This window comes from Rhinatrema bivittatum, chromosome 4 (assembly GCF_901001135.1).
Source record: "Rhinatrema bivittatum chromosome 4, aRhiBiv1.1, whole genome shotgun sequence".
NCBI lineage: Eukaryota > Metazoa > Chordata > Amphibia > Gymnophiona > Rhinatrematidae > Rhinatrema > Rhinatrema bivittatum.
The window spans coordinates 483,028,591-483,055,481 of record NC_042618.1 but is presented as its reverse complement, the minus strand read 5'-3'; the positions used below and the strand labels follow the sequence as shown (position 1 = coordinate 483,055,481).

The 26,891-nt window shown below is 50.6% G+C and overlaps 2 protein-coding genes across 2 annotated transcripts in view; one reads left to right on the top strand and one right to left on the bottom strand.

Moving 5' to 3' along the window:
* Window positions 1-928: 928 nt before the first annotated feature.
* Window positions 929-6,206, bottom strand: LOC115089459 (proline-rich protein 2-like). The gene is made up of 2 exons (XM_029597550.1): window positions 6,114-6,206; window positions 929-2,278 (listed from the first exon to the last, which is right to left on the bottom strand). Exons 1-2 carry the CDS (start codon window positions 6,204-6,206, stop codon window positions 929-931), a joined length of 1,443 nt encoding a protein of 480 aa, XP_029453410.1.
* A 1,472-nt stretch (window positions 6,207-7,678) lies between these two features.
* Window positions 7,679-26,891, top strand: part of RERG (RAS like estrogen regulated growth inhibitor) — an 89,641-nt gene continuing 70,428 nt past the window's right edge. Inside the window, exon 1 of the mRNA XM_029597548.1 lies at window positions 7,679-7,787. Coding sequence (XP_029453408.1) covers window positions 7,679-7,787 — 109 coding nt within the window. The remainder of the gene's footprint in view (window positions 7,788-26,891) is intronic.

The window sequence follows — 26,891 nt, the reverse complement described above, 5'->3', positions numbered from 1 at the left end:
TCTCCGCCCAAATTCACCGCGCGCTCCGATGCTCGTGGAAGAGAGGGGAGCAGGTCCGCGCGCTGCCGCTTCCCCAGGAGCCCCGGCAATCTCCAGGGCGCACCCCGAGCCTCAGTCCTATCCGCCTTTTTAGAGGAAATTCAGCGCAGCACAAAGGGAGCTGGGATGAGAAGGGAGGATCTGGCACAAAAAGTCACTCCCCTGAAATCAACATTGGTCAGTGACAGGGCTGGGATTAGAACCGAGATCCAGGGACATAAAGCCACTCCCCTGAAATCAAACACAGTGACAGGGCTGGGATTAGAACCGAGATCCAGGGACATAAAGCCACTCCCCTGAAATCAAACACAGTGACAGGGCTGGGATTAGAACCGAGATCCAGGAGATAAAGCCACTCCCCTGAAATCAAACACAGTGACAGGGCTGGGATTAGAACCGAGATCCAGGGAGATAAAGCCACTCCCCTGAAATCAAACACAGTGACAGGGCTGGGATTAGAACCCAGATCCAGGAGATAAAGCCACTCCCCTGAAATCAAACACAGTGACAGGGCTGGGATTAGAACCCAGATCCAGGAGATAAAGCCACTCCCCTGAAATCAAACACAGTGACAGGGCTGGGATTAGAACCCAGATCCAGGAGATAAAGCCACTCCCCTGAAATCAAACACAGTGACAGGGCTGGGCGGGATGGGCTCCCCTGGCTGCCACGGGCCCTGTTCTCACCTGGGAGGGATGGGCTCCCCTGGCTGCCACGGGCCCTGTTCTCACCTGGGCGGGATGGGCGCCCCTGGCTGCCACAGGCCCTGTTCTCGCCTGGGAGGGATGGGCTCCCCTGGCTGCCACGGGCCCTGTGCTCGCCTGGGAGGGATGGGCTCCCCTGGCTGCCACGGGCCCTGTTCTCGCCTGGGAGGGATGGGCTCCCCTGGCTACCACGGGCCCTGTGCTCGCCTGGGAGGGATGGGCTCCCCTGGCTGCCACAGGCCCTGTTCTCGCCTGGGAGGGATGGGCGCCCCTGGCTGCCACGGGCCCTGTGCTCGCCTGGGAGGGATGGGCTCCCCTGGCTGCCACGGGCCCTGTTCTAGCCTGGGAGGGATGGGCTCCCCTGGCTGCCACGGGCCCTGTTCTCGCCCGGGCGGGATGGGCTCCCCTGGCTGCCACGGGTCCTGTTCTCGCCTGGGCGGGATGGGCTCCCCTGGCTGCCACGGGCCCTGTTCTCGCCTGGGCGGGTTGGGCTCCCCTGGCTGCCACGGGCCCTGTTCTCGCCTGGGAGGGATGGGCTCCCCTGGCTGCCACGGGCCCTGTTCTCGCCTGGGAGGGATGGGCTCCCCTGGCTGCCACGGGCCCTGTTCTCGCCTGGGAGGGATGGGCTCCCCTGGCTGCCACGGGCCCTGTTCTCGCTTGGGCGGGATGGGCTCCCCTGGCTGCCACGGGTCCTGTTCTCGCCTGGGCGGGATGGGCTCCCCTGTCTGCCACGGGCCCTGTTCTCGCCTGGGCGGGATGGGCTCCCCTGGCTGCCACGGGCCCTGTTCTCGCCTGGGAGGGATGGGCTCCCCTGGCTGCCACGGGCCCTGTGCTCGCCTGGGCGGGATGGGCTCGCCTGGCTGCCACGGGCCCTGTGCTCGCCTGGGCGGGATGGGCTCGCCTGGCTGCCACGGGCCCTGTTCTCGCCTGGGCGGGATGGGACCCCCTGGCTGCCACGGGCCCTGTTCTCGCCTGGGCGGGATGGGACCCCCTGGCTGCCACGGGACCTGTTCTCGCCTGGGCGGGATGGGACCCCCTAGCTGCCACGGGCCCTGTGCTCGCCTGGGCAGGATGGGCTCCCCTGGCTGCCACGGGCCCTGTTCTCGCCTGGGCGGGATGGGCTCCCCTGGCTGCCACGGGCCCTGTTCTAGCCTGGGAGGGATGGGCTCCCCTGGCTGCCACGGGCCCTGTTCTCGCCTGGGAGGGATGGGCTCCCCTGGCTGCCACGGGCCCTGTTCTCGCCTGGGCGGGATGAGCTCCCCTGGCTGCCACGGGCCCTGTTCTCGCCTGGGCGGGATGGGCTCCCCTGGCTGCCACGGGCCCTGTTCTCGCCTGGGCGGGATGGGACCCCCTGGCTGCCACGGGCCCTGTGCTCGCCTGGGCGGGATGGGCTCCCCTGGCTGCCACGGGCCCTGTTCTCGCCTGGGCGGGATGGGCTCCCCTGGCTGCCACGGGCCCTGTTCTCGCCTGGGCGGGATGGGCTCCCCTGGCTGCCACGGGCCCTGTTCTCGCCTGGGCGGGATGGGCTCCCCTGCCTGTAGACGCCCCCTACAGCCTAGCAGTGAGGGGCCTTGGCCCCCCGTGACCCCTCTTTGCTACACCACTGCTAGGGATGTTATCTGAGGCCCAGGAAGATAAAATGACTTGCTGGAGGTCAAACAGAGGGTCAGTGGCAGAGCAGAGACTTGAACTGAGGCCTGAGTAGTAAAATGACTCAACCAAGATGCTATGCAGAGTCAGAATTTAAGGTGAAATCTCTGCCTGTGATGCGTTCCTTATTACAGAACAGTGGTGCAGTTCACGGGGAATGCGTTTTACTTTTGGAGGGCAGACAGGTAGCAGCCTAGATTCATGGGGACCTGAATTGTGTGAAGGCAGTAGCCAAGCGGCTTCAGCAGGTGAGGGTGGAGCTGTGTGGATGGGCAGGCAGCATGGGGTGGTACAGATTCCCCCTTCCGTGCCTGGGACTGAGTAAGAGACAGGTTCACAGCTGTTGACGCAGGGCTGGACCTCACCCGCCGTCCGGCTCCCTCTCTTCACAGCGCAAAGCGCTCGTTCATTCATTGGATACTCAGGTACGAGTGCAGGGCCTGACATCACGAGTCAGGGGCCACAGCCGCTGAGCAGGCCTGAGCTAACTCTGGAAATGCATCTTGAACAGCAAGCGCAGAACATGGCTACCAGGCTACTGATCGGGGCCACTAACCCCTCGCCACGGCCTTCCTCACTGGTGGCAGAACATGGCTACCAGGCTACTGATCGGGGCCACTAACCCCTCGCCACGGCCTTCCTCACTGGTGGCAGAACATGGCTACCAGGCTACTGATCGGGGCCACTAACCCCTCGCCACGGCCTTCCTCACTGGTGGCAGAACATGGCTACCAGGCTACTGATCGGGGCCACTAACCCCTCGCCACGGCCTTCCTCACTGGTGGCAGAACATGGCTACCAGGCTACTGATCGGGGCCACTAACCCCTCACCACGGCCTTCCTCACTGGTGGCTGGGTCTCAGGTCTACAAATAGCTGCTCTGACCTATTTGCCAAACGTTTTTCTGCTTAGGGCAGCGAAGCAGCCAAGCCACCTCTACTCCTGCCCTCCTGCCCCTTTTCCTCTCACTGTTCCCCTCCCATCTCTCTCTGTCTCTCCCATTTGTTTCTTTTCTGCATGCATGGGGGGTGGGGATTTAGTGCTGGGGGCTGTGAAGGGAAGAGGGGCATAAGGAATAGTGGAGAGGAGGAGATCTGCAGGCAGGAGGGGACGGGATGTCAGGGAGTGAGGGGAAAGGGATGGGGGACGGGAATGGGAGGGGCATAAGAGAGAAGGAGGAGAAGAGGAGATGGGAGGGGTGAAGGGAGGAGCCACTCACACCCATCAATCCCTTCCCTCACGCCCCACAGTCCCCCATCGCCTCACTTCCTCTGCACCTCCAATCCCCTCCCTCACTCCCCCTCTGCCACCAATCCCCTCACTCACTCCCCCATACTCCAATCCCCTCCCGCACTCCCCCTCTGCCCCAATCCCGCTCCCTCCCTCCCTCCCCCTCTGCTCCCAAACCCCCTCTCTCACTCCCCCATACTCCAATCCCCTCCCTCACTCCTCCTATACCCTAATCCCCTCTCTCACTCCTTCAATCCTCTCTCTCACTCCCCCTATACCCTAATCCCCTCTCTCACTCCTTCAATCCTCTCTCTCACTCCCCCTATACCCTAATCCCCTCTCTCACTCCTTCAATCCTCTCTCTCACTCCCCCTATACCCTAATCCCCTCTCTCACTCCTTCAATCCTCTCTCTCACTCCCCCTATACCCTAATCCCCTCTCTCACTCCTTCAATCCCCTCCCTCACTCCCCCTATACCCTAATCCCCTCTCTCACTCCTTCAATCCCCTCCCTCACTCCCCCTATACCCTAATCCCCTCTCTCACTCCTTCAATCCTCTCTCTCATTCCCCCTGTGCCCCCATCTCCTTACTCATCCCGATCCCGTCCCTCACTCCCCCTCTATCCCCATCCCCTCACTTGATCATGTGCACGCTTCGCTCTCCTCTGCTCTTCTCCCACACCCACAGCCAGGATCCCTGTGCCGGGCTCACATAGCTTGGAGGAGGAGCAGCCCAGTGATTAAAGCTGCAAAGTTTGTAAACCAGGGTTCAAATCCCACTGACTCTCCCTGTGACCCTGGCCAAGTCACTTTATCCTCTGTTGCCTCAGGCACAAACTTAGATTGTAAACCCTCTGGGGACAGGGAAATGAAATCTGCTTTGAAGTGCTGAAATGTGGAATACCTGCAATATGGCCTCAGCCCCAGACTCCTGTTCCCAGACCTCTCACTCTATCCAGCAGCACATCCCTCCCTTCCTCAGCAGCTGGAGCAGCTCCTCGGCCCCTTCTACGTCCCCTGCGCATGGGCCAGCGTGCCCCACACCTCTAACTAAGCAGTGCCACACACCTCTAACTAAGCAGTGCCACACACCTCTAACTAAGCAGTGCCACACACCTCTAACTAAGCAGTGCCACACAGCTCTAACTATGCAGTGCCCCACACCTCTAACTATGCAGTGCCACACACCTCTAACTATGCAGTGCCCCACACCTCTAACTAAGCAGTGCCCCACACCTCTAACTATGCAGTGCCACACAGCTCTAACTATGCAGTGCCACACACCTCTAACTAAGCAGTGCCACACACCTCTAACTATGCAGTGCCACACACCTCTAACTAAGCAGTGCCACACAGCTCTAACTAAGCAGTGCCACACAGCTCTAACTATGCAGTGCCACACACCTCTAACTACGCAGTGCCACACACCTCTAACTAAGCAGTGCCACACAGCTCTAACTACGCAGTGCCACACACCTCTAACTATGCAGTGCCACACACCTCTAACTACGCAGTGCCACACAGCTCTAACTATGCAGTGCCACATACCTCTAACTATGCAGTGCCACACAGCTGCCGCAGCTGGAGGGAAGGAGGAGAGCTATGTCAGCAAGGACTACTCTGCTTCTGCTGCCCCATCCATTGCAGTACGAATGCCTTAGACTTGCAGGAGCTTGGGGGCCCTGGTGATGGCCAGACTGCCCTTCCACTGTCCGTGTGCCCTATCCCATTTCAACAGGACGATGCTCACGCGGAGGCTGATATTCAAAAAAATAGCCGAGTCTCTCCATTTAGTCACCTAAGTAAAGGGCCTTTTTCACTCAAACTTAGTCACCTACATTTTTGGCAGAAAATGTTCCTTAATTCAGGCTTGCAATTCCCAAAGTTAGGAGCATGAACCTTTGAAAATTGAGCACTGGACTCCTGGGAGAAACGTCCGATCCTTGCAGAAGGCTTTAAGTGCCCTGTCAGTCGCTGAACTGATTGATTGCATATTTTGCCTTCATCACTGGGAGAGCCTGCCTAAAATATTTGCTCAGAAACAAATTAGAAAGGCTACAAAGCCCGACAGCGTACGGATGAGGTCTGCATTCTTTCATTCTCGAGACGTCGGTGCAAAAGCTGGCAGTGTCCTCTCCCTCACCTCTGAGTCTGCTATGGACTGGCAAGGGTGGCAGTCCATAGCAGTCCGAAATTGCTTGTCCCCCCAGCCAGAGTGCAACATACAGAAGAGGCTGCTGGGATGAGTAAGCGCCTGGTGAGGGGAGCCCGACTCTCTCCTCTGTGACCGAGCCAGCATTGCAAGCACATTCACAGCCTGGGGGAATGACACTAGGGAAGAGGTGGAGGGCAGGTCCTGGGGAAGGAGGAAGCAGGCAGGAGGACAGATACTGCAGATCAGGGACTTAGATTTAGTGACTGGGTGGGAGAGCAAAAGAGCACAGTGTTATGCCCGTCGGTCGCAGACGGCTGCGACCGTCCAGGCTCACCTCTTTCTTTGCTGACCCGTCTATCCTTGGAAGAATGGAGGCCTCCGCTAACCAATGCCGACCTCCCTGGCATTCCCGGGACGACGTGGCCATTCCCGACCGCCTTCTTGTTTCTGGAATCACCTAGTTGCGTGCACGAGCAAGGGCCACCTTTGTACACGTCATGGCGGGAACCTCGGGGGCGTCCCCTCCAGATGACGTCAACCCGCTGCTGTACTTAAGCTGACTGGCCCTATGTTTCTACGAGTTAGCAAGGAGTTCCCTCGTTGCTGAATCCGCTCCATTCTTGGACTTCCGGTTCCAGTTCCTTACTTGGCATTCGGACGTCTTGGGTACCCTCTCCTCGGGGGCCCTTCTGCGTTACTGGCTATCCGCTCCTCGGAGGGCCTTCCTGCCTTGCTCTACATTGTGTACTGCTTCTTAGGACACTCTCCTGGAACTTCATCCTGTGAGTACTTTCTACGGACGTCAACGTTACCAGCCCTTACTGAGGATTCTCTGCGTTGTACCCCGTGCCTCAGGCCACTACTGTGTCTTCCTCAGTAGGAATCGCTCTGATACCTGCGCTGCAGGTTATTGCCTCAATTTTTCAGGACCCTCTCCGAGTTCCTGCACCTCAGACTTCCTCATTACCATCACCTCTGAACAGACATCCTCGGCGTACCCCGATCTGCGGGCCACTACCGGATCTGCACTTCTGAGGTATTGCTACTCTTCTGAAAGGACTTCCTGGCACACCCCGCTCCGCGGGCCACTACTGGATCTTCTCATCGGAGATATCACCCTGGGTATACCCCTTGACTCAAAACTGTACTTTTATTCCTTCCTTCCCAATAAAGTCTCCACATTATAGCTGTGTCCTACGCTGCTGAAACCATGCCTACCGACGGTGAGGCTCACAGGGCTCCTCCCTGTGGGCGGAGACACTTCTCACCTCGGCCCAGGTTTCACATCCTTACAAAAACATAACAGATTGTTAATTCCATGGAACCGGCTCAGGTCTCAGCCATCCAGGCCATCCCTGGCCTGGCCCAATGGCTCTCTGAGCAACAAAGGACCTTAGAGACTGGCTAACGTCTTCAACCAGTTAAGCTCTCGGCTGGACTTGATGCCTGACAAATCCACTTCCGCTTCCCAGGCATTGTCTAAATGACTCTCCATGACCTTGCCAGCACCTACTCGTTTTACAGGTGATCCCCTGTTATGTAGGGGCTTTCTAAATCGGTGCTGAATGCACTTTTCACTGCAGCCCACTTATTTCCCAGACGTAGTGTCCAAAACTATGTATATACTGTCTCTATTGGACGGGAAAGCCCTGGCTTGGGCATCACCCCTTTGGGAGTGCAATGATCCAATACTCAATGACTTGACAGGTTTCCTTGCTCTCTTTCGTTCTGTGTTTGACGACCCCGCTCGCAAGACTGTCGCTGGATCTGCACTCCTGCATCTACAACAAGGTACCAAACCTTTGATTGACTATGTTATTGAGTTTAAAACCTTGTCCTCAGAATTGTTGGGACCAAGGTTGCCTACAGACTATTTTCCTGGAGGATCTTAACCCACTCATGAAAGACGAACTAGCAGCACGTGAGCTCCCCGATACCTTGGACTCCCTCATTGATCTGGCTGGACGTGTTGATCGTCAACTGCGTGAACGGTCACAGGAGCTCAAAGGTACTAAGAAGATGCCATCGGGGGTTCCACGCTCTCGTTCAGTGCCAGTTACCCAGACTATTTCCCCACCCATTATCAAGGACGAAGAACCCATGCAGCTAGGCCACAGAGAAGCGTTACCGAAAGAGATTAGGCCTCTGCATGTACTGTGGACAACCTGGTCATGCTGTGCCCTCCTGTCCTATCTGTCCGGAAAACTTGCAGACCTAGGATCCACTGGAGGACTCCTCCTAAGTCTAACCTCTCCATCTCCTCCACTGACAGTTCCAGTCTCCATTACCTTGGATAATCTTGAATTCCACACATTAGCCCTAGTCGACTCCCTTGCCGGTGGGAATTTTATACTCAGGCAACTCATAGAGCACCTACGAATTCCCACTGTTTGGACACCCACACCTCTGCTATTGTCATCTATTCATGGCGAGCCTCTACCTGGTGAGGTCTCTTATTCTACTCAACCTATCCGACTCCGTACGGGATCTCTGCATACGGAGACCATTTCTTTCCTGGTTCTAGAGAAGTCAATACATCCGGTGGTACTCGGACTGCCATGGTTACAAATGCTTACACCCTAGTTCGATTGGAGCACCCTGCAATTGTCCCAATGGGGAAAATCATGCCATGGAAAGTGCCTAAAGGAGGTAACTCCTATGCCTTGCCTAACCACTACCACCTCCCTTCCGGGCCTACCTCAGCAGTACTCCTCTTGTCAAGACGTATTCTCTAAGAAAGCGGCAGACACTCTACCACCTCACCGATCTTTTGACTGTGCCATAAACTTATTACCCAATACCGAACCTCCCAGAGGAAGGGTGTATCCACTTTCTCTGTCGGAAACCAAGGCTATGTCCACCTATATTCAAGAGAACTTGGCGAAGGGCTTCATTCGACTTTCTAAATCTCCTGCTGGAACCTGGTTCTTTTTTGTGGGTAAGAAGGACGGCTCCTTTCGCCCATGTACAGACTACCGCGGCTTAAATGAGATCACTATGAAGGATCGCTACCCACTGCCATTGATCTCTGAAATTTTTGATAGGCTTCAAGGAGCCAAAAAATTCACAAAACTGGACCTCAGAGGGGCATATAACTTGGTCCGAATACGCCAGGGCGATGAATGGAAGACAGTATTTAATACCCGCGATGGCCATTTTGAATATTTAGTCATACCCTTTGGCCTTTGCAATGCCCCGGCCGTGTTTCAAAACATGATGAATGAAATCTTCAGGGACATGCTTTACAGCTGCATAGTAGTATATCTAGACGACATACTGGTCTTTTCCCAAAACCTCCAGAGTCATCAACTGGATGTCGCTAAAGTTTTGCAGAGATTAAGAGATAATCATCTATACACCAAATTGGAGAAATGCTCCTTTCACCAGGAATCCGCTCCCTTCTTAGTTTACGTAGTATCCAGTCAGGGGTTCCAGATGGATCCGCAAAAAAACAAGAGTATTCGGGACTGGCCCCAACCTACTGGTCTTAGGACTCTGCGCAGATTCCTCGGATTCACTAACTACTACAGATCATTCATTCATCACTATTCCACCTTGACCGCGCCTCCAACAGCCATGACGCGAAAGGCAGTCAATCCCTCTCAATGGTCCCCAGAGGCTGTGAACACATTTCAGGAACTCAAGAAGGCATTTCTTCAAGAGCTATGTCTACGCCACCCAGATCCCAGACGTCCTTTTATACTCGAGGTGGATGCTTCTGACGTTGGGGTTGATGCAGTCCCTAGTCAACATTCTGACAGACATACCTTACATCCCTGTTCCTTTTTCTTTTGACACTTCTTCCCTGCCTAGCGAAACTACAGGATAGGCGACGAGGAGCTACTAGCAATTAAGTTGGCATTTAAGGAATGGCACCCATTGCTCAAAGGTGCACAATATCAGATCACGGTTTACACCGACCACAAAAACCTTGAATACTTACGTCATGCGCAACATCTGAATCACAGACAAGCCTGTTGGTCCCTATTTTTCAACCGCTTTGACTTCCTTCTGAAATACTGCCCTGCGGACAAGAACACCCGTGCTGATGCGCTCTCCCGTTCCTTTTTGATGGAAGATGTACCTGATACTCCACGTCATATCATTGACCCTGCTAGGGTCCTGCTCTCTGCAACCCACACAGTCCTAGCTGGGAAGACAGTGGTGCCCCGAAAACTCAGGAAGAAGATACTCAAATGGGCACATGACTCACTGCTCGCGGGCCATCCTGGACAATCCAGAACGCTTTCCACAATGAAAAGATATTATTGGTGGCCCTCTATGAAAAAATATGTCCAGGCCTACATGGAGTCTTGTCCTACCTGCGCTAGACAGAAACAACCGATCGGCCATCCTTGGGGACTTCTCCAGCCACTCCCTGCTCCCAGTGAACCATGTACACATATAGCCACGGACTTTATTGTTGACTTACCAGTGTCCAATGGTAACTATACCATCTGGGTCATCGTAGACCACTTTTCTAAAATGGCTCATTTCGTGGCAAATCCCCGGGTTACCTCTGCTCCTGAGTTGCGAAGCTATTCATCTGCCACGTCTTTCGTCTCCATGGCCTGCCAAAACACATCCTCTCTGACTGAGGGGTCCAATTTACAGCAAAGTTCTGAAGATCCTTATGTCAGAAATTTGACATCTCCTTAGATTTTACATCTGCTTACCATCTGCAGGCCAATGGACAAACAGAGAGGATGAACCGTACGCTAAAAAACAGTTTCTCCGGGCTTATGTCTACTCCAGACAAAGTGACTGGTCCAAGTTGCTCCCTTAGGCCGAATTTGCACTGAATTCTCATCAGTCAGCTTCGACAGGTTCATCGCCTTTTCAAGTTGTTTATGGGCGTCAGCCTCTACCTCCTCTACCTGTGCCTTTATCAGTGTCATCTCCCGCAGCCCAGGCCTCGGCACAAGAACTGCACCAACTCTGGGAGCATACCAAGGAACGTCTTCAAAAGGCTGGGCAAAAGGCTAAGAGGTTCTACGATGCCCATCACCAAGCAGCCCCGCAGTTACAACCCAGAGACAAGGTATGGCTCAGTATCCGCTTCATCCGCCTAAAGCTGCCTTCTGCTCGATTGGCGCCCAGATACATTGAACTTTTTGTGGTACTCCGCCGCTTGGGTCCCATCACTTACAGCCTGCAGTTACCCATGTCTCTTCAAATACACAACGCCTTCCACATCTCCCTTCTAAAACCACTCATCTTGTCAGAATTCTCAGAAATGATATCTGAACCTCTTGCTGCAGAAGAGGACATCACTTATCAGGTCGAGGATATACTTGTTGTCAGGAAACACAGAAGGCACTGGGAGTACCTCATATCATGGGAAGGATTTGGACCAGAGGAGAATAGTTGGAAGCCTGCAAGCAACATCCTCGACAAGGATTTGATCAGAAAATTCCACATTTCACATTCTAGGAAACCAAAACCTCCGGGGAGGGGCCCTAAGAAGGGGGTACTGTTACACCCGTCGGTCGCAGATGGCTGCGAACATCCAGGCTCACCTCTTTCTTTGCTGACCTGTCTATCCTTGGAAGAATGGCGGCCTCCGCTAACCAATGCCGACCTCCCTGGCATTCCCGGGATGGCGTGGCCACTCCCGACCACCATCTTGTTTCCGGAATCACCTAGTTGCGCGCACGAGCAAGGGCCACCTTTGTACACGTCATGGCGGGAACCTCAGGGGCTTCCCCCTCTGGATGACGTCAACCCGCTGCTGTACTTAAGCTGACTGGCCCTATGTTTCTACGAGTTAGCAAGGAGTTCCCTCGTTGCTGAATCCGCTCCATTCTTGGACTTCCTGTTCCAGTTCCTTACTTGGCATTCGGACGTCTTGGGTACTCGCTCCTCGGGGGCCCTTCTGCGTTACTGGCTATCCGCTCCTCGGAGGGCCTTCCTGCCTTGCTCTACATTGTGTACTGCTTCTTAGGACACTCTCCTGGAACTTCATCCTATGAGTACTTTCTACGGACTTCAACGTTACCAGCCCTTACTGAGGATTCTCTGCGTTGTACCCCGTGCCTCAGGCCACTACTGTGTCTTCCTCAGTAGGAATCGCTCTGATACCTGCACTGCAGGTTATTGCCTCAACTTCTACAGGACCCTCTCCGAGTTCCTGCACCTCACACTTCCTCATTACCATCACCTCTGAACAGACATCCTCGGCGTACCCCACTCTGCGGGCCACTACCGGATCTGCACTTCTGAGGTATTGCTACTCTTCTGAAAGGACTTCCTGGCACACCCCGCTCCGTGGGCCACTACCGGATCTTCTCATCAGAGATATCAACCTGGGTATACCCCTCGGCTCAGAACTGTACTTTTATTCATCTCCCGCTCCACGGGTTATGCTTTTCCTTCCTTCCCAATAAAGTCTCCACATTACAGCTGTGTCCTACGCCGCTGAGATCACACCTACCGATGGTGAGGCTCACAGGCTCCTCCCTGTGGGTGGAGACACCTCTCACCTTGGCCCAGAGTTCACATCCTTACAAAAAAAAACACACAGACTCAGATATTGGCAGTGTAGGGGTAGGGGAGTGGGAACTCAGAGTTTGTGTGACAGTATGAGTGGGGACTGGTTGAATAGAGATGGGGGAGCGTAGGGACTTGGGGATCAGGAGGATAGCAGTGACTATGCAGTTGGATGGGGGATATGAGTAGGGTGTATTAGATGGGCTGCGGGGTGTGAGATAGGTGCTGAAAGGTGGGGAGATGGAGTGAATCATCTGGAGGGGATGGGAGGCAGTGAAAAGGACTAGGGGTTGTGCCAAGGGTGAGAGACAGAGGAAGGAACAGGTCTTTGAATGGGGTAAGAGGATGGAAACGGAGGAGGTGAAAGGAGGATGAGAGGTTGGGTAGGGGGAAGAGGGAAGAAAGAGACTGGAGGCAGGGGAGAGAACGAGTGACAGGGAAGCAGCTGGAGCGGGTGAGAGAACGAGAGGCAGATGAGGACTGGGGAAGGGGTGACTACGATGGCTGAAAGGAAGGCTGGGGAAGTAAAAGTGGAAACTGGGCTGTAGATTAAAGATGTGAAGAGAGGGAGACTAAGGACTTGAGCAGGAGGAAAGAGTAAAACCTCGCTACCAGTGAATAGAAAGGAAGGGAAGAAGACAGGGGAAAAGGAAACAGAAAATGGAACGAAGACCTTGGAAAAAGTCTTAGGAGAAGAGGACATGGGAAACGGAGACAGGGAGCAACTAGATTAGAAAAATGAAATGATCAGACAAGAAAGGTACAGAAAATGAATGTGTTATTTCCATTTGTAGCAAGTGCATCTCTTGCCTGTGTTTTCCTCAGTTCAGGAGGAACACATTTCTGTTTCTGCTTTCTCTGGGTTTCACTTATATCAATGCTTGTGGTCTCTTGTTCTTTAGTAGATGATGCTTGCTTGATGTTCTGCCTGTGTGACCGAGGGGTGGGATCCTGCTGCGTGCAGTCTCCCTATAGAGCTCTTTAATAGTCCAGCTTGATTCCCAGTATGAGGTGAACTGGTATTCTAGGATCTGGTGTAATATTTGCAGTTCTGCCTTTTCCTTGCTAGGGTTGGTGCTTTTATGATATGTTAGGGTAAGTTTCAAAGAGGTCCATAGTAAAAACCCATTTGGATGGATAATTTAATAGTTACCCGTCTAAATGATCTAACCGGCTATATCCGGCTAAATTCTAGCTGGCTAATAAGTAAGGAGTCTAGAATTTAGTCTGATAATTAGGGGCAGACCAGAGGATTAACTGGGAGGAGATGAGTTAGTCAGCTAAGTTACCCGGCTAACTCCAATATTCAGAGATAACCAGATGATTTAGCCGTCTAAGTCTGGTCGAATCAGAGAGCTGTCCTAAAGTAAAGAGATAGCTCAATACTGATCTATCTCTAAAACAACACATATCACTGGTAACAAGAAACTCTTTTTACAAACTGCAACTCATGAAACATCTTCGTCCTTTGCTTTTTTTCCATTACTTTCGGACTATTCTACAATCACTTTTTTTCTGGGCTTGATTACTGTAATTCTCTCTATATAGGTCTTCCGGATAATACACTTCAATTAGTTCAAAATGCAGCTGCACGTATCCTATCAGGTTTCCCAATTAGAAATCATATTACCCCAATACTTCAGTCTTTACACTGGCTACCTTTCAAATACAGAATACAGTTCAAAATCTTAACCATTACACATTCCCTCATTCATAATTCTAACTCTACTACCTTGTGTTCCCTCCTTCGAATATATAAACCGTCCAGACATTTAAGATCAATGAATAAGAACCTTCTAGACGTACCATCACCTCGACAGGCACGCCTTGACATTACTAGGAAAAGAGCCTTTTCGATAGCAGGTCCAACTCTTTGCAACGCACTACCAGACTCATTAAGATCCATATCAAACTCAAAACAATTTAAAAAATCTTTTAAAACACACTTTTTTCAAATTGCATTCAAAATTACACCCACTAAATAATCAATCAGTTACTCTTCATACATTAATCATATGGCACCCTATTAGTATTATTATTATTCATTTTTTAATAATTATGGTTTTGTTTTAAGTTTATTTATATTATCATATTTTTTGTAATCTTTGATTGAGTTTTACTTTATATTCTGAGTTTCTTTTTGACTGATGTATTGTACACCGTTTTGACTAAACTTTGTTTGTAGAAGCGGTATATAAACATTTTTAAATAAATAAATAAATGGCTGCAGTGTTAAATATGCCTCCAAAGTTAGCTGGATAACATTATACAGCTAACTTTACTCTCCAGACTGTGTCTAAATATAGACCTCCTAGTGCTACAGGATAGCGGTGAGAGGGGAGCAAAGCCCAGGAGGTTGCAGAGGAACTCTTCTAGTGTTACAGTATAGGAGTGAGAGGGGAGAGAGCTCAGGAGGTTACAGGGACACAGGGGAACTCCTCTAGTGTTACAGTATAGAGGGGAGAGGGGAGAGAGCTCAGGAGGTTACAGGGACACAGGGGAACTCCTCTAGTGTTACAGTATAGAGGGGAGAGGGGAGAGAGCTCAGGAGGTTACAGGGACACAGGGGAGCTCCTCTAGTGTTACAGTATAGGGGGGAGAGGGGAGCAGAGCTCAGGAGGTTACAGGGACACAGGGGAACTCCTCTAGTGTTACAGTATAGGAGTGAGAGGGGAGAGAGCTCAGGAGGTTACAGGGACACAGGGGAACTCCTCTAGTGTTACAGTATAGAGGGGAGAGGGGAGAGAGCTCAGGAGGTTACAGGGACACAGGGGAGCTCCTCTAGTGTTACAGTATAGGGGGGAGAGGGGAGCAGAGCTCAGGAGGTTACAGGGACACAAGGGAACTCCTCTAGTGTTACAGTATAGGAGGGAGAGGGGAGCAGAGCTCAGAAGGTTACAGGGACACAGGGGACTCCTCTAGTGTTACAGTATAGGGGGAGAGGGGAGAGAGCTCAGGAGGTTACAGGGACACACGGGGAACTCCTCTAGTGTTACAGTATAGGGGGGGAGGGGAGCAGAGCTCAGGAGGTTACAGGGACACAGGGGACTCCTCTAGTGTTACAGTATAGGGGGAGAGGGGAGAGAGCTCAGGAGGTTACAGGGACAGAGGGGACTCCTCTGGTGTTACAGTATAGGAGGGGAGAGGGGAGAGAGCTCAGGAGGTCACAGGGACACAGGGGGCTCCTCTAGTGTTACAGTATAGGAGGGAGAGGGGAGCAGAGCTCAGAAGGTTACAGGGACACAGGGGAGCTCCTCTAGTGTTACAGTATAGGAGGGGAGAGAGGAGAGAGCTCAGGAGGTTACAGGGACACACGGGGAACTCCTCTAGTGTTACAGTATAGGAGGGGAGAGGGGAGAGAGCTCAGGAGGTTACAGGGACACAGGGGAGCTCCTCTAGTGTTACAGTATAGGGGGTAAAGGGGAGAGAGCTCAGGAGGTTACAGGGACACACGGGGAACTCCTCTAGTGTTACAGTATAGGGTGAGAGGGGAGCAGAGCTCAGGAGGTTACAGGGACACAGGGGAGCTCCTCTAGTGTTACAGTATAGGAGGGAGAGGGGAACAGAGCTCAGGAGGTTACAGGGACACAGGGGACTCCTCTAGTGTTACAGTATAGGGGGGAGAGGGGAGCAGAGCTCAGGAGGTTACAGGGACACAGGGGAGCTCCTCTAGTGTTACAGTATAGGGGGAGAGGGGAGCAGAGCTCAGGAGGTTACAGGGACACAGGGGGACTCCTCTAGTGTTACAGTATAGGGGGGAGAGGGGAGAGAGCTCAGGAGGTTACAGGGACACAGGGGAACTCCTCTAGTGTTACAGTATAGGGGGGAGAGGGGAGCAGAGCTCAGGAGGTTACAGGGACACAGGGGACTCCTCTAGTGTTACAGTATAGGGGGGAGAGGGGAGCAGAGCTCAGGAGGTTACAGGGACACAGGGGAACTCCTCTAGTGTTACAGTATAGGGGGGAGAGGGGAGAGAGCTCAGGAGGTTACAGGGACACAGGGGACTCCTCTAGTGTTACAGTATAGGGGGAGAGGGGAGCAGAGCTCAGGAGGTTACAGGGACACAGGGGAACTCCTCTAGTGTTACAGTATAGGGGGGAGAGGGGAGCAGAGCTCAGGAGGTTACAGGGACACAGGGGGACTCCTCTAGTGTTACAGTATAGGGGAGAGAGGGGAGCAGAGCTCAGGAGGTTACAGGGACACATGGGGAGCTCCTCTAGTGTTACAGTATAGGAGGGAGAAGGGAACAGAGCTCAGGAGGTTACAGGGACACAGGGGACTCCTCTAGTGTTACAGTATAGGGGGAGAGGGGAGCAGAGCTCAGGAGGTTACAGGGACACAGGGGAACTCCTCTAGTGTTACAGTATAGGGAGGAGAGGGGCGCAGAGCTCAGGAGGTTACAGGGACATAGGGGAACTCCTCTAGTGTTACAGTATAGGGGGGAGAGGGGAGAGAGCTCAGGAGGTTACAGGGACACAGGGGACTCCTCTAGTGTTACAGTATAGGGGGGAGAGGGGAGAGAGCTCAGGAGGTTACAGGGACACAGGGGACTCCTCTAGTGTTACAGTATAGGGGTGAGAGGGGAGCAGAGCTCAGGAGGTTACAGGGACACAGGGGAACTCCTCTAGTGTTACAGTATAGGGGGGAGAGGGGAGAGAGCTCAGGAGGTTACAGGAACACAGGGGAACTCCTCTAGTGTTACAGTATAGGGGGAGAGGGGAGCAGAGCTCAGGAGGTTACAGGGACACAGGGGAACTCCTCTAGTGTTATAGTATAGGGGGGAGAGGGGAACTCCTCTAGTGTTACAGTATAGGAGGGAGAGGGGAGAGAGCTCAGGAGGTTACAGGGACACAGGGGACTCCTCTAGTGTTACAGTATAGGGGGGAGAGGGGAGCAGAGCTCAGGAGGTTACAGGGACAGAGGGGAGCTCCTCTAGTGTTACAGTATAGGGGTGAGAGGGGAGCAGAGCTCAGGAGGTTACAGGGACACAGGGGAGCTCCTCTAGTGTTACAGTATAGGAGGGGAGAGGGGAGAGAGCTCAGGAGGTTACAGGGACACAGGGGGACTCCTCTAGTGTTACAGTATAGGGGGGAGAGGGGAGAGAGCTCAGGAGGTTACAGGGACACGGGGGGACTCCCCTAGTGTTACAGTATAGGGGGGAGAGGGGAGCAGAGCTCAGGAGGTTACATGGACACAGGGGAACTCCTCTAGTGTTACAGTATAGGGGGGAGAGGGGAGCAGAGCTCAGGAGGTTACAGGGACACAGGGGACTCCTCTAGTGTTACAGTATAGGGGGGAGAGGGAAGAGAGCTCAGGAGGTTACAGGGACACAGGGGACTCCTCTAGTGTTACAGTATAGGGGGAGAGGGGAGAGAGCTCAGGAAGTTACAGGGACACAGGGGACTCCTCTAGTGTTACAGTATAGGGGAAGAGGGGAGAGAGCTCAGGAGGTTACAGGGACACAGGGGACTCCTCTAGTGTTACAGTATAGGGGGGGAGAGGGGAGAGAGCTCAGGAGGTTACAGGGACACAGGGGACTCCTCTAGTGTTACAGTATAGGGGGAGAGGGGAGAGAGCTCAGGAGGTTACAGGGACACAGGGGAACTCCTCTAGTGTTACAGTATAGGGGGAGAGGGGAGCAGAGCTCAGGAGGTTACAGGGATACAGGGGAACTCCTCTAGTGTTACAGTATAGGAGGGAGAGGGGAGCAGAGCTCAGGAGGTTACAGGGACACAGGGGAACTCCTCTAGTGTTACAGTATAGGGGGGAGAGGGGAGAGAGCTCAGGAGGTTACAGGGACACAGGGGACTCCTCTAGTGTTACAGTATAGGAGGGAGAGGGGAGCAGAGCTCAGGAGGTTACAGGGACACAGGGGGAACTCCTCTAGTGTTACAGTATAGGGGGGAGAGGGGAGAGAGCTCAGGAGGTTACAGGGACACAGGGGACTCCTCTAGTGTTACAGTATAGGAGGGAGAGGGGAGCAGAGCTCAGGAGGTTACAGGGACACAGGGGGAACTCCTCTAGTGTTACAGTATAGGGGGGAGAGGGGAGAGAGCTCAGGAGGTTACAGGGACACAGGGGGAACTCCTCTAGTGTTACAGTATAGCAGGGAGAGGGGAGAGAGCTCAGGAGGTTACAGGGACACAGGGGAACTCCTCTAGTTTTACAGTATAGGGGGGAGGGGAGCAGAGCTCAGGAGGTTACAGGGACACAGGGGAACTCCTCTAGTGTTACAGTATAGGGGGAGAGGAGAGCAGAGCTCAGGAGGTTACAGGGACACAGGGGAACTCCTCTAGTGTTACAGTATAGGGGGAGAGGAGAGCAGAGCTCAGGAGGTTACAGGGACACAGGGGAACTCCTCTAGTGTTACAGTATAGGAGTGAGAGGGGAGAGAGCTCAGGAGGTTACAGGGACACAGGGGAACTCCTCTAGTGTTACAGTATAGGGGAGAGAGGGGAGAGAGCTCAGGAGGTTACAGGGACACAGGGGAACTCCTCTAGTGTTACAGTATAGGGGAGAGAGGGGAGAGAGCTCAGGAGGTTACAGGGACACAGGGGAACTCCTCTAGTGTTACAGTATAGGGGGGAGAGGGGAGAGAGCTCAGGAGGTTACAGGGACACAGGGGACTCCTCTAGTGTTACAGTATAGGGTGAGAGGGGAGCAGAGCTCAGGAGGTTACAGGGACACAGGGGAGCTCCTCTAGTGTTACAGTATAGGGGGGAGAGGGGAGCAGAGCTCAGGAGGTTACAGGGACACAGGGGAACTCCTCTAGTGTTACAGTATAGGGGGGAGAGGGGAGAGAGCTCAGGAGGTTACAGGGACACAGGGGAACTCCTCTAGTGTTACAGTATAGGGGGGAGAGGGGAGCAGAGCTCAGGAGGTTACAGGGACACAGGGGAGCTCCTCTAGTGTTACAGTATAGGGGAGGGGGTGATATGGTCGTGGACCCTTGGGCCGGCTGAAACTGCAGATGTTGCACTGTGGGGACCCACAGTGAGTGTCGCAGCCGGGAGGCGGCGCTGACAAGAGACTCCAGAGAAGACTTCACCACTGGAAGTCCGAGGTTCCCCCAGGAGGAGCCCCGTGGGGACCCGGACCTCTTGGACTTAGGTGGGACCCTCTGCGACCAAGGATCCAGGAAGTGGTGGAAGAGATGGTCAATGAGGATGGTAGGGCCCAGGAGGCTGGAAGAGTCTTCATCCTCGGAAGCCTGCGGCTCCCCCGGGAGGAGCCCGTGAGAGCCCGAGCCGCTGGGACTTAGGAGAATCCCCTGGGCCAGCAAGAACCGGATACCTGAAGAGGCGGAGTGAACAGAAGTCGGAGTCCAGGAACGAAGCAGGGTCAGAAGCCAGAAGTCCAAACCAAAACCAGGAGCGGGAGCGAAGACGAAATCAATGGACGAAGCCGGGTCGGAAGCCAGAAGTAGAAGAGATGATCCAAGATCCAACGCAGCAACTCAGGGGACTGAGTGAACCTCGTTGCAAGGCGAGGCATGTCAGTGACTGCCGGGTTTAAATAACCCGGCAGCGTCTGACGTCAATGGGAGGCTGTCCCTGAGTTTCCCGCGCTGGCCCCTTTAAGACTGAAGCCCCGGCACGCGCACAGGGGGCGTGGCCAGCCGCAGATCATCGGCGGTGTCTCCCTCGCAGGGAGAGTGCTACGGTAGGCCGCGTTTCGGGCCTTTGGGGCCGAAGTGGAGGGACTCCTGCAGCTGACCCGGGCCGGGAGGTGAGTGGAGGTCCCGGGGCACGGCCCGGGACCATAACAGGGGGAGAGGGGAACAGAGGTCAGGAGGTTACAGGGACACGGGGGAACTCATTTACTAATCAGAGCAATTGATAAAATGTGATAACTTAAACAAACTAATTTTGCAGATCCACAAAGAATAGTTGTTGTTCATTATTTTTTTCTTTCATATTCTAGCTATTTGCGCATTAACATCTAACTAGTGCGCACTCTCATTCATTGTACTGCGCACTAATGCGGAAATAGTGTTCACTAACTGGTTGTTAGTGCGCAGTACAATGAATGAGAGTGCGCACTAGCTAGATGTTAATGCTCACTATTTCATTCATTGTACTGCGCACTAATGCGGAAATAGTGTTCACTAACTGGTTGTTAGTGCGCAGTAAGGCCCATTAGTGTGCACTAACGCACTTTGTTGAAAATTGCCAGAAAAACCCCCCAACCGTGAGAAACCGAAATTTCCCGCGGAGTGCCCGATCCAAAGCCTGAACCGAAATGTTTAAACGAAGCACATCTCTAGTTTCTGTATATATTGGGGCCTATTCCTTCTTAACTTATCCCGTACTCCCTGAATCTGATCACAAATGCATTAGGTTTCTCCTTTATTTTAACCATCAGGGTCCTGATCCTGAGTCACAAAGGCTTTTCTCTCACTCTGTGACTGACAAGCTGGGGTTAGATATTGAAAGCTGGCCATGTAAGTATACTGACTAAGTTATGATGTATGTTCTGTGGCTCGGCAAAGCCACTGAATATACGCGTATATACACACACCTAGCAGGATACGTTTACCCAGCTAAAATAGACCTGTTATAAGGGGAGCTAAACTTAGACGTTAACTTATGCAGTTAACTCTGAATATCAGTACTTATCTGCATAAGTTACATGGCTAACCCGCTCTGCCCAGATCCACCACGTACACGCCTACTTTTTAGCATATAAGGCACTTATACGGCTAAGCAACAGCCGCTGAGCGTACGCACAAATTCAGTGGCATGCGTCCCACTTATCCAGCTAAATAGCACTGAATGCTCTTTAAATATCGGGTGCCTGATAAGCATTAGCTCCTCTGCTAATCTCAAGCGGATCACACTGCTGTCACCGTCCAGAAGATGGCAACCTAGCACTACCTCAGTGAGAAGCACATTACAACACTGCCACCAGTAATGCCCGAAAACCAACTCATTTCTCAGAAAAGGAATGGCTAAGATGCTTTTCCTAAAGAATTCACTCCTCTTGCTATTCAGGGAGAATAACTGCATCAGAAATCCATCTCAGTTTCCTCTCAGAGACATCAGCTGAATTCAGTTGTCAGGGCCACTCTCTTTAACCTTTCTTTGCAAAACGGTTAAAATATTTGCTGCTTCAGATAGATTTTAGATCATTGTCCAGACTTATATCCTAACCATAGTTAACTAGTATGATTCTTTTATATAGGCATCCTAAAATATTGCTTAAAAGCACTTCAGGCTATAGCGACCTGAGCTGCATGTTTCACTGTTTCCTGTCCTATGAGAGACTACATAACTCCAGTGCAGACGTCCTTGCATTGTTTCCTGTCCTATGAGAGACTACATAACTCCAGCGCAGACGTCCTTGCATTGTTTCCTGTCCTATGAGAGAGTACATAACTCCAGCGCAGAAGTCCTTGCATTGTTTCCTGTCCTATGAGAGAGTACATAACTCCAGTGCAGAAGTCCTTGCATTGTTTCCTGTCCCATGAGAGACTACATAACTCCAGTGCAGAAGTCCTAGCATTGTTTCCTGTGCTATGAGAGACTACATAACTCCAGTGCAGAAGTCCTTGCATTGATTCCTGTCCTATGAGAGAGTACATAACTCCAGTGCAGAAGTCCTTGCATTGTTTCCTGTCCTATGAGAGAGTATTTCCCTCCAGTGCAGAAGTCCTTGCATTGTTTCTTGTCCTATGAGAGAGAACATAACTCCAGTGCAGAAGTCCTTGCATTGTTTCCTGTCCTATGAGAGAGAACATAACTCCAGTGCAGAAGTCCTTGCATTGTTTCCTGTCCTATGAGAGACTACATAACTCCAGTGCAGAAGTCCTTGCATTGTTTCCTGTCCTATGAGAATGTACATAACTCCAGCACAGAAGTCCTTGCATTGTTTCCTGTCCTATGAGAATGTACATAACTCCAGCGCAGAAGTCCTTGCATTGTTTCCTGTCCTATGAGAATGTACATAACTCCAGCGCAGAAGTCCTTGCATTGTTTCCTGTCCTATGAGAATGTACATAACTCCAGTGCAGAAGTCCTTGCATTGTTTCCTGTCCTATGAGAGACTACATAACTCCAGTGCAGAAGTCCTTGCATTGTTTCTTGTCCTATGAGAGAGAACATAACTCCATTGTTTCCTGACCTATGAGAGAGTATTTCCCTCCAGTGCAGAAGTCGCATTGTTTCCTCTCATATGTGAGAGTTCATAACTCCAGTGTGGGAGTTCAATATTCATACATTTATTTAGCTGTATAACAAAATAGCATTAAACAAGTTAGGAAGGTGCCTCGTCTCTCAAACTTATAAGCAGAAGCACACATACCTTGCTGGTGAGGCATCCTTTTGTAAATGTATTGTAGTCCACGGAGAACATTTCTCACCTTATAACAAGCTCGATATTAATTGTGGTTTACAATGCATCAGATGAATATTAAGCATTCTGTTCAGCAGATGAATATGCAGTGCATAATGTTATTAAGTCGTGAATGGAACTCTTTAGATTCTTAGAATTCTCCATAAGGTCATTCCTACAAACTGTCATTGCCCATATCTCTCCCAGCAACTTTTTCGGAGCAGTTCACTGCATTTCCTAGGATAAATGTCATCTCTTAGCATTTTATCAGGCACCGGGGAGGAAATGTTCAATCAGTCAAGCTGTCAAGTGGATTATTTAGCCTGGATCGTACTCTATCTCTGCTCCATCCCTGCCACTTATTCAATAGTCAGAAATACCCATGGAGCAGGAAAACGATATCTCATACCTCTGGCATTCAGCAGCAGGAAAGAGCCCAACATGAAGAATCAATCTTACTAACCAAGGTGCTGGCCTACCATGCAACTATTCATAAATCCAAGCAAATGAATGCCCTCCGGCCAGCTAGTACTGGGATACATACCTTGAATACTTTGTACAATTCTGGTCGCCGCATCTCAAAAAAGATACAACCAAAAAAACACTACAACCAAAGAATGTTTCTTTAAGCTTCAGGTCCTGAAGCAGCTAAGACTGCTGTTACACTTCCAGGATTTCCGTTCAGTGCTTCAAGCCATTCTGTTTTCAAAGATCGACTATCGTAACGCTCTACTACTCGGTCTCCCAGCTTCTACTACTAAACCTCTACAGATGCTGCAAAACGCAGCGGCCAGGATCCTTACAAACACAAGAACATAAGAAGAACATAAGAAAATGCCATACTGGATCAGACCAAGGGTCCATCAAGCCCAGCATCCTGTTTCCAACAGAGGCCAATCCAGGCCATAAGAACCTGGCAAGTACCCAAAAACTAAGTCTATTCCATGTTACCATTGCTAATGGCAGTGGCTATTCTCTAAGTGAACTTAATAGCAGGTAATGGACTTCTTCTCCAAGAACTTATCCAATCCTTTTTTAAACACAGCTATATTAACTGCACTAACCACATCCTCCGGCAACAAATGCCAGAGTCTAATTGTGCGTTGAGTAAAAAAGAACTTTCTGAGAGCACCCAGAGAAATTCAGCGTTTTACCGTGAAAGAACTTTGTGGCCATTGATTGGATTGTTTCCTGCCTGGTGAGACCTGAGCGCCGTGCCCGACGTTGGAGGGAGGGGCCAGAGGAGTGTTAAGAGCAGGCTCTCCTACGGTGAGCTCCAGAGCACCCAGAGAAATTCAGCGTTTTACCGTGAAAGAACTTTGTGGCCATTGATTGGATTGTTTCCTGCCTGGTGAGACCTGAGCGCCGTGCCCGACGTCGGAGGGAGGGGCCAGAGGAGCGTTAAGAGCACGCTCCCCTGCGGCGCACCACCGCCGCCGGCGTGCCGCCAAAGCCCCTTGGGCGCGCGCGGCTTTGCTCGGCTTCGCTCGGTGCAGCAAGGAGTGGCAGGAAACTAAAGTAAATTTATCTTTATCGTAATATAATTATATGTGCAATTAGTTTTCAGTGGACAGTGCTCTCTGGATCAGAGTTTAAAACAGCATAACATTAAGGAACCGGAATATTCCAGTTAAAAGACATTTCCTTTAAATATGCCACCCAAACGAAAGGGGAAAATAAGGGTTTTTCCCATGGAACCCTTACCCGCATTAACCCAACTGGATATAGACCGTTTTCTTACACAATTGGAAGAGGAAGCAGCCAGTGATTCCATTGGAGGAACTGGTGGAGAGGTACGGGTTCCCTCCCTGGAAGAGGCTTCTTTGAGCCCTAATGCATGTTTACCACCAGCACAACGAGGCTCAGGAGGGGAACTGATCCAACAATCCCCACAGGAAGGTGGAGGAGAGTGTAGATCAGTTGGTGCACTTTCCGAGTCTGTATCTGGAGAGAAATTCTCTGTAGAGATAGTAACAGCATCTATAGGTTCCGGAGAACCACCTGCTCAGGAAACTAAGCAGGAGGAGTTACAGAGTACTCCAGATCATTTAAATCAACCATCAGTTGGAGCTATTAGACCAGAGAAGGTAACTTTGGAATCCATTTGGGATGTTGTATCAGGTTTAAGCGCCTCTATAAATAGACTTGAAACAAAGATAGACAACGTATCCTCAAATTTTCAACTTCAGATAAATAATACACAGCAAGTAATTACTGCTATAGGAACAAAGGTAAAAGAAAATGATAAAGCCATAAAGTCCTGTCAGAAAATAAGTGCATTAATAGCAAAAGATCAACTATATTGTTCAAAACGATTAGAGATAATTGAAAACAGGATTAGACATTTAAACATCAGAATACTAAATTTTCCCACAATAGCAGGTGAAATTCCTTTTGTAACTCTAAAAAGACTTCTGAAAGAAGTTTTAATGTTTAATGATACTGATTTTCCATCTATAAATACCTGCTATGTTTTGGAAAGGAAAGGTGTTTTGCCTCAAAATGTCCCTGCAAACTTAACTAGTTTTCTAGAAGACTCTACTAATGATGTTATGAATAGAAACACCTTAGTGGTATCGTTTATAACACAATTAGATGTTAATAAAGTTATGCGTAGATATTTTCAGAAACTTCCAGTACAGTTTTATGGCCAATCATTGAAATGTTTTCCTGATCTAGCATCCATAACAAGATTAAGGAGAAAGGAATTTCTTGCAATGAGGCAGAAAGTTCTATCCTTAGGCTTCTCATTTCTTCTTCGATACCCATGTAAATGTCAGATAAAGAGAGGAGATCAAAATTTTACCTTTTTTCAAATAGATCAGTTTCAAAAATTTTTGGAGGCGCAATTACCAACTACATCATCCCCTATGGATCCAAACGATTAGGGTAGAAATAGGAAATTCAATTGTGAGTTATGCAATGTTTATTCTTTAAATTTAAGTTTCTCCTTAAAAAATTACTCTCCCATGTCTTCGACTCTGTACAGCTCAATATTTGTCTAAAAAATGTTAAATAATTCCTGGAAATACAGCATAGTGGTACTTGAATTTACATAATTGAAGTTTCTCTTAGTTATAAGTTACAGCCTTGAAATTATACACTTTGTAAACCAAGTAATGACTTGTTTAATTTCTATGATGTATTATGGAAAATTCATAAATAAAGAATGAAAAAAAAAAAAAAAGAGAACTTTCTCCGATTAGTTTTAAATGTGCCCCATGCTAACTTCATGGATTGCCCCCTAGTCTTTCTACTATCCGAAAGAGTAAATAACCGATTCACATCTACCCGTTCTAGACCTCTCATGATTTTAAACACCTCTATCATATCCCCCCTCAGTCGTCTCTTCTCCAAGCTGAAAAGTCCTAACCTCTTTAGTCTTTCCTCATAGGGAAGCTGTTTCATCCCCTTTATCATTTTGGTAGCCCTTCTCTGTACCTTCTCCATCGCAATAATATCTTTTTTGAGATGCGGCGACCAGAATTGTACACAGTATTCAAGGTGCAGTCTCACCATGGAGTGATACAGAGGCATTATGACATTTTCCGTTTTATTCACCATTCCCTTCCTAATAATTCCCAACATTCTGTTTGCTTTTTTGACTGCCGCAGCACACCGTACCGACGATTTCAATGTGTTATCCACTATGACACCTAGATCTCTTTCTTGGGTGGTAGCACCTAATATGGAACCCAACATTGTGTAATTACAGCATGGGTTATTTTTCCCTATATGCATCACCTTGCACTTATTCAGATTAAATTTCATCTGCCATTTGGATGCCCAATTTTCCAGTCTCACAAGGTCTTCCTGCAATTTATCACAATCTGCTTGTGATTTAACTACTCTGAACAATTTTGTGTCATCTGCAAATTTGATTATCTCACTCGTCGTATTTCTTTCCAGATCATTTATAAATATATTGAAAAGTAAGGGTCCCAATACAGATCCCTGAGGCACTCCACTGTCCACTCCCTTCCACTGAGAAAATTGCCCATTTAATCCTACTCTGTTTCCTGTCTTTTAGCCAGTTTGCAATCCACGAAAGGACATCGCCACCTATCCCATGACTTTTTACTTTTCCTAGAAGCCTCTCATGAGGAACTTTGTCAAACGCCTTCTGAAAATCCAAGTATACTATATCTACCGGTTCACCTTTATCCACATGTTTATTAACTCCTTCAAAAAAGTGAAGCAGATTTGTGAGGCAAGACTTGCCCTGGGTAAAGCCATGCAGACTTTGTTCCATTAAACCATGTCTTTCTATATGTTCTGTGATTTTGATGTT